The sequence below is a fragment of the Dufourea novaeangliae genome, unplaced genomic scaffold, assembly GCF_001272555.1.
Source record: "Dufourea novaeangliae isolate 0120121106 unplaced genomic scaffold, ASM127255v1 scaffold299, whole genome shotgun sequence".
Classification (NCBI taxonomy): Eukaryota; Metazoa; Arthropoda; class Insecta; order Hymenoptera; family Halictidae; genus Dufourea; species Dufourea novaeangliae.
The window spans coordinates 106504-114696 of NW_015374192.1; the positions used below are offsets into that span (position 1 = coordinate 106504).

Genomic DNA, 8193 nt, shown 5'->3' on the forward strand with positions numbered 1-8193 from the left:
CCATCCTCAATTCATTAGTTCTCGAAGTCGATGCACTTTTTGTCCTGTGATGCACCTGCTGCAGCACACTGGTTCGTCAACAATTAACGTTATCAGTTTCATAATGTTGACGGAGCACCACTGCAATGGCGGGAAAGTTTCGAATTGTCGAATGAAATTTTGCCGAGAAATTTCGGAGTAAATTACATTTTTTTGCAGAATCATAGCGATTTGCAATAAATTTCATTTTTTACGAAATCCAAATACCTAGGCACTAGTATCCAGTTGGCAAGTTTATATTTTCTTGCGTCCTATTAAAATATTTATTGGTTTATATATAATTGATTTGAATACTCAAGTATTTATAATATAAACTATAATGTAATTGGTATATTTTTTCGTTTCATATATACACAGCTACTAGTATAAGAGTACGAAAATTCTTTCAGGACGAAACAAGTCGATAGCGTTCTGGCGCCCCATACTACTTATTTCTACCCCCTGATTTATGAATGGGGTTGGGGTGGTTCAATTGCGTGTACAGGGGTACCTTTCATAACTTTCCTTAACAACGAAACAACAACGCGTCAACAAGAGACTTGTATTGTGTTTCGATATATTAGCCGATACATTTAGTACCATCATTGCGTATTTTATTAAAATATAAAACAGTCATGATACGCGTAAACGAAGTGACCGATCTGATGGATCAAATGTTGAAAGTAGATATTTTCCACCCTACGGAAAAACTTCGAATGCTAAGGGACGAAGAGAAAACGTTTCTTGATCCAAACTTAATTATGGATGCAAGACATCGAATACATAGGGAGAATTTATCCATTTCACCCACGAAACGTTCTGTTCTGACGGAAGCCAAGAGGTACGATGTGCTTTTCAAAAAGGAAAGAAAGTAATTCCTGCTTAAAAATGTACACTTCGCAGATTATTTACACAGGAGGAGGAGGCGCAATTGTATTTGAAGAAGCAGCAACGATATTTGGAACGTGAATTGAGGAGGTTTGAAACGGAACTGAAAAAATCACGGCCTAGGTTTTATAAACCGTACACGTGCAAAAGAAGAAGCTTTGCGCCATCGGATGACGAAGATTTCTGGGGAACATTTAGAAAAACTAAACGCAATGTTGGTTCAAATGTCACGTAATTAAGGAAGAAACCCATTACCATAATTTAAAATATACAAAATCTTTTACAGACTACTTCTAAGGAGAACGCGGAGAGAAGTTGTGGCTTTGAAAGAAGAAAGAGGTAGAATGCGAGGTACCATGCGTCGGAAGTATCAAAGTAACGATCAAGGACAAGTCTAATTCTGAAACAGAGATGCAGAGTTTGTATATTTTAAGGAAGTGTTTCGACGCTCTGAAAGATAATGCTGAGGAAGAGCAACGTCTTCGAGACATCAAGACGAAGATCCAACAAAATGTGACTATGAGGCTAACGAAGAAGTACTTTGATATTTGGAGAACGTGTATAAAAAGCAAAACGGTTAATACGCGAAAACAGGAGGATACAGAGATTTCTGATGAACGGAAGATCGAAATGTTTATAAGCGCGATTACAGATCGTCAAAAGGAATTGATGAAATGTCGGAAACCAAAGGCCAGAGATGGTATTGTGGTCGCAAAAGATACCAACAAAACGGAAATGATAAGGAAAAATGTTTATTCTCAATCCGTTATTGTCGAATCGCCCGCGCAGAGTCGATTAAACGCTCAAAAGCGTATAATAGAGGAACAGAGAGCCAAATTGGCAGAACAGAAGAGAATCATCGATGAACTGAAACTGAAAGAGGCGCAAAAGGAAATTTACAAAGCGGGTAAAGACACGGTAGACATAGCCAAAGAAACGCTGACCTACTGTGGGAAAAAAACGAGGAGAACTTTAGTTCAATTAATGCAACAAGCTGGTTACAGGTAATATAAGTATACAAAACAACTAACGAGTTATGTGATTACTCACAGGTAAGTATAATTGATTCTGTATCTTTTCTGAAAAGAGATGAAAGTTTAACGGTACCCCACCGAGCACCGGATCCACCAAAATTTTTATCAAGGATGGAAGCTCGAGCAGAGGCCAGGCGAGAAAGGGTAAGACTAGCGGAAGAATTGCGCAGAAAGAAATTAGAGGAACAGAAACAGGAAGAAGAAGCTGCGAGAATAGAGGAGGAACAGAAGAAGAGGAGATTACAACAAGAGGTCAGATAATATATGGGGTCAAACTATATTAATGTCATACTAAGTGTCACAAGCATTAATTTCACCTCGCAAGCTCCCTTATCTCTTCGACAATACATTTTTATTATATGATCGTACGCGATGTAATGAATTTTTTACTCATTTATTAACAGGCCGTAGCCGAGGCGAGAAGACTGCGCAAAGAACAGGAACAGAACCGACTTCGTGAAATAGAAAGATTTAAGAAACTGAACCATATAGCAGATAAATTTTATCGGAAATACCTGCTGCGACATTATTTAATGGAGCCATTAATTGCTCTTATCGAAGAAAAAAAAAGTAATGTTAAAAAGGCAGATAATCAGTACAGAAAAAGCTTGACAAGAAAAATATTTATAATGTGGAAACAAGAGACTAAGACTCAATATGAAGTTAAGGTTGAGATTGCCGAATCTTTTCATAATAGAAATTTAATGGTGAGAGCTTTTAGGGAATGGAAGCTGATGGCTAATGAGGTGAATTTGAGCTATCAAGTAGCCACTGATTTCTCTGATATGAAGCTGTTAGATAAATACTTTAGATTATGGCAAACAATAACTTTAGAACTTAAAGCTGAATGTAAAAGAAAGGAAAAATTAGTTACCTGTCACTATGTAAATAAGTTAAAGTTTAGATACTTTTTTATGTGGAGAAAGTATCTCACAATTGCAGCAGATGTTATAGAAAGCGAAAAACGGAAAAATGAATTGAGGCAATTGGTGCAAACAGTGATTCCTGACTTCGATCCCAAACAGAGAGGTGTAGCATTGGAAGATTAAAGTTATTTTCTATTAATGAAAATAAAATATGAAGACTGTATTATAATGTTACCAAAATTATGGATACGTGAACTATTTTATATTATTTTGCATGAAAAAATGCGGACACTTATCACATGTAATTTCTTTATGTTTAGACCGTAGATGTACTATACACGATTGATTAATATAATTTATTGCATTAATCGTACAATGGCCACTTTATCACAGTTACAATAAATATATAAATAATGTGCACAGTAGTGAAATGAAAGTAACCAGTACATTAACTAAAATCAGCATTATTGCATTGTGAAATGTTATTATGGAGTTCAGTATCATGAGCAACAGTTCAAGTATAAATTATCTTACTATTGTAAAAAAAAAACAAGAGTAAGTAAAAAGTATATTAATAAAGAAAGGTGTGCTTGAACTAATATTGAAGTCTACATTATGACTCACATACCGCTATGCCTGATGTTTTGACCTCATTGTTTAAGATTTTTTAATGCCCTCTGCACAATGAAAACTATAGTCTCCCATATAAATTAAATTTAATAATCTAGTCTATATTTAATATCTAAGTTTTGCAGCAAAACAATCGAGATACAATCTTTAATATTCCATTGTCATATTGGCTTCCAGCTTCAAGAAGACGTCGTTCATTTGATGTTGTACCAATGTATATTAACCAAAGATGATATATTAAGTAGAAAAGTACCACTATACCAACAAGCAGGCTGTAGAGTGCCGAGATGAAGCAGAGGGCAATGCTGGAACAATATGTACATTATTAAATATCAATTGGGTACTTGAAGCAAACAGTTGCGCGACACGTTATCTATTCAACTTTTATATTGTCAGAAAGCAAATAAGAGATATTACAATATTTACGACGTTAACAGAAGTCTCCACAATTATCACTATCTTCTGATTATTAAAGTTTACATTGTAGATCCTCAGTATCTTTCCAGTTTAGTTCTGAGGATCTTAATAATGAGAAGTGTTGTGCTTGCCCCAAGTACAACTTTACACCACTAATTGTAATTAATTTCAGTAGATTATATATTCTTTATTAATTGCAGTCCCTCAATGGAAAATATAACTGAAATAATACATACTCCAATTGATGATATACATCACTGCAGTCATCTGGCAAAAGGACAGTACCAATAAGTATAAATGGATGGCAGACACTAGTCATAGTTAAATTGGAACCATAGATAAAAGCTATGGCTGAAAAAAACAAGCATCCTAGATACCATCTTAAATTGCTGGAACCTATACAACAATCCAACCTACAATATAAAATAGAAACTGTATCACTACATAAGATAAAGATCATTTTCTATATAAACTAAGAATATACCATTTACAATGATATTCTCTATTCAGAATACATGTCTGACACATTCGACAATGATGAGCTTTTGGAGGTGCTCTTCTCCTACACGTAATGCATAGCTCTCCACTTCCTTCACCAAGTTCTAAACCTTGGGTCAAGGTACTTTCTTGAGTAGCAGAGTCTGCATTTAGTCTACTCTTATAACCACACAATATACCTCCCACCACACAAATTATAAACACTAAATTCTCTTCTGGTAAGATTTCTAATAATGGTACGACACTCATTTCAAAGATCAGCATCAACATAATAACACTGGTGATTGTCCACATTAGAAAAAATTTCGTACGCAGTAGAAACCTCAGGAAATTGTGATATAAATAATATACCAGCAACGGAGTAGCAACGAATATGATTACAGTACATAGAACTGTTTGTGCGGCTATGACCGCCAATGTTGGAACTGCAAAAATCGGTATTATAGCATCGACTGAGATTTGTTTAGCACCGGATCTCCAACCACAAGGGTTCCGCAGTCTCTCCCAAACAGTCATCTTTCAACGATAATTATCGAACGTATACGTTTACACTTTCATGGAGAATTGTATTGTGTATATACAGGAAACAACACACAGTTTGCAGAGGTTAAAAATGCTTCATGGAATCTCGTTGTATCTTGTATGAGCTATCATAAATTTTTGTCTAATGATTCTCAAAAGTATCCCTCGAAGGAGCAGGTGGCAGCACCATTTAAACTACTTAAATATAATTTAATAAATGATTAGAAAATTCCGAGTAGGTACTCTATCAACGCTCACGAAGATGTTTTCTTTCGTCAACGAGCCATTGTTTCGATAAAAAATCAATACTCTTCTTTCGAGTGGAATCTTCTCCAGTTGACATTTATAAACAACGGATCGGCTTGTTTCGGGACAAAATCAGGATTGCGCACATATTTTCACAATTTAATTATCTACATTCTGTGACACAGTACATACTTTACTTTCGACGAAAAATCTCACGAAAAAGAGTGCAACTGACAGTGCTTTGAAAGTGGCGCAAAAATCGCAAGGGAGAGTGAGAATAACAGTTCCAGTTTCTAGTGCCCAATCACGATCACCGTACGTGCTCCGTACAGTACGAAAAGAACAATGGTGTCGGTGTTGTTATTACGATTATCAAATATCGTACCGGATTGTTACTAATTGTTACACCGAATTCCGTTCCAACGACATATCTCAGGTAACGAATATTTCACGAGCAAACAAGCTGGTCGCATTTATTTGAAAGACATTGTCAACTTGTTCTACCTCTTCGTTCCTTCTCCCGTGTGACATTCCCGTAATCTTTCGTCGCGCATGAAACCATAAACGCAATACCAGTGGCGGGAATTATGACGCACTTGAAAACACGTTCAGTTTCATTCCAGAAGAAGGAGTTTTAACATAGAAGAAAAGAATTTCCGAGTATCTTAATAATCAAAAGTGTACCAAAAGGATTGAAGGTTAACTATTATCTTAGCTGACTGTTTGTTACAGGGTATATATCGTTCTTCATCAAATTATGGAAAATTAGAAAACGTTCCGGGGTGAACTTATACGCTAATTTATACGCGGCAGGTAGAAGTGATTCTCGATCAAATTGATCAATCGGTTACTGAATTGATGGAAGTCGAAAAGGATATTTGAAAGTAATCTTTAATAGTTCTTTAGTCGAAAGAAATATAAAAGTCAAAGCTAAGATAATGCTAGTGTAATCTCTTGCGTTGATAAACAAAAAATTGAACGAAGTGTAATGTCGATAATGATACCGGAAAGTCAGAGATCTTGATTACCGGATATTCGATTATCAATCGATAAATCGATCGAGCGATTACTATCTGTTTATACAAACAACAGAATACATTACGATTGTCTTTTATTTAGTTTCTCTAAAATAGAGTTACTATAATACTTGGAATTCTATAAATGAAATTGATTAAACGCATCACGCTATGTTAAATATTTATATACGTATGAATATTTAAACGAATATTATTGTACATTACCGTTAATGATTGTATTAGATGATCAACGAAAAATCTGCTTTTTAGAATCACGCCCGATAGATGAGTGGTTACTTCAGAAAAATCAGGCAAACACTTTTTTTTGCGATCTTCTTTATCTCCCTCGTGTCGAGGATCACACGTTACAGTCTACTTCTTTCTTTTATGAACACGAGAAACAACGGGACGAATAGCGATCGGTTTTTCGCGAAGCCGAAGACGCGGATGAACACCATTATCGCACATTGTCGTGCCGAGGCTAATTAAAGAACGACGGGGTAGAACTCCATTAAGATAATCACGCGGCACAATAACGAGCGAACTGTGCAAGTTAAAGATTGATCGACAATTACGACCGCACGTCTGCTGCCTAGCTGAAACTGAATGTTTTCAATTGTTTGCACGTGTTCATGCCGTTATCGTTGTTTGCCAGATTCGGTCGGGACGGTTGGTCGTGGAAGGGAGGGGGAGGGGGGGCAGCATGGTACAAATAACCGATAAGTATAATGCTCTCCTACGGTGAAAATGCATTGTCGTTCACGGCACAGATTTCCAATGTGCACACAGTGTTCAGAAAATACACGAGACACGTCCCGGAATAAGATGGTGCTTATTTTGAAAAATAATAAAAGAATGAGAGAAGAAAGGATTAAGCAATATATACGTTACTGTTCGTGTCAATTTTTTTTTTAAAAGCATCATTCTACCAATTGAACGAAAGAACCACGTACTATTTCAGGACACCATATGTATATGTATATTGTACATACAGTTTCGTTAAGATATCAGCATAAATATCGTAACGCCGTTTTCTCTCGTTATGAAATCCTCTAGAATCGGAATTATACAATAGTTAGAGCGTTAGTTACTCTTTTTACGTTTGATAGGCAGATAATAGTAAACACGGGTCAACGAGTTTAACGGTCACTATTGCGCGGTGGTCTATGTGACCGGGTACACGAGTGAACGACTGACTAATTGCATACCTGTTGGGACACCCCCTGTTCCGGGGGTCATTCCGTTTGCATCGAGCGTCGCGGGAGGGGTATATGTATGTATACATTATTCTGTTTACCGGCGTCGTCTACGTTTCATAGGATTCGCGTACCCTCCTTTCTTCTTAATAAGGGTGGGCGTTCGGGGTGTGTGAATCATAAGTTTTCGTCCAGGAAAGAAGCCGATTGGAGGCTCTCTTTGACCTACGAGGGGCTCGTCCCTCCAGCCTCCCCCTTCTTCGCATAGTGTCGTGTAGACAGTTAGTACGGGGGCAGTACGGGGATCCCAATGTGGAGACTCATCGGAGATCAGCCGGCAAAGTAGCCTTGTAGTCGTTCGTCAACGTTTCCGATCGTATCACGACGCGCTCTCGCTTCCCAAGAATTCATTTTGTAGCCTAGCGATGTACACGGCTAGCGGTCGAATAGTTTCAAGTTTCGCTAATGTATACACCCGTGGATTTCATAGCGACAGAGTTTGAAAAAAATCGGATAGTCAATTCATAGGACGGGACCCTGTTTGTAAAGTGTAACACCGTGAACTCTTCTAGTACGTTGCGTGACTTTTATTCGGGGGCAGTAATTGCGTCCTGTCGGAAAAGTTCCTTCGTGTTTGTCCGCCAACGGTATCTTCGGTTCGGTAGCAAAAGTTGCGAGGAGCGCAGGATCAATGACCACCGTGGCTCCCCGTCATAGTAAAAAGTCGAAATAGAAGGGAACTCGTAAATCATTATTGCTTGACCGGAATGATAACTGATCACTCGAAGAGGTCGTGATCCCCCGGTGGTGATGGTCGGAACGTGCATTAACCGTTTTTTTCGACCGTTCGCCGAGAACGATG

The 8193-nt window shown here is 37.5% G+C and overlaps 2 protein-coding genes across 2 annotated transcripts; one reads left to right on the forward strand and one right to left on the reverse strand.

Annotated features, from left to right (window-relative positions):
- Positions 1 to 653: 653 nt before the first annotated feature.
- On the forward strand, positions 654 to 2989 carry LOC107192182 (calponin homology domain-containing protein DDB_G0272472). Its single transcript, XM_015581388.1, is given in 5 exon segments — positions 654 to 859; positions 922 to 1210; positions 1258 to 1910; positions 1994 to 2192; positions 2345 to 2989. Coding segments are annotated over 5 exon segments (1992 nt in total).
- A 358-nt stretch (positions 2990 to 3347) lies between these two features.
- On the reverse strand, positions 3348 to 4902 carry LOC107192237 (palmitoyltransferase ZDHHC23). Its single transcript, XM_015581449.1, has 3 exons — positions 4338 to 4902; positions 4090 to 4266; positions 3348 to 3741 (listed from the first exon to the last, which is right to left on the reverse strand). Exons 1-3 carry the CDS (start codon positions 4865 to 4867, stop codon positions 3549 to 3551), a joined length of 900 nt encoding a protein of 299 aa, XP_015436935.1. The 5' UTR covers positions 4868 to 4902; the 3' UTR covers positions 3348 to 3548.
- Positions 4903 to 8193: the final 3291 nt, after the last annotated feature.

Bases quoted from the DNA above. Each gene is read 5' to 3' on its own strand.
- LOC107192237 (XM_015581449.1), bottom strand. From the start codon at position 4,867: ATGACTGTTTGGGAGAGACTGCGGAACCCTTGTGGTTGGAGATCCGGT. The intron at 4,267-4,337 runs GTATATTCTTAG...TTTATATTGTAG, and splicing joins AGAGAATATCATTGTAAATG to GTTGGATTGTTGTATAGGTT. The intron at 3,742-4,089 runs GTATGTATTATT...ATATTGTTCCAG, and splicing joins GATGTATATCATCAATTGGA to CATTGCCCTCTGCTTCATCT.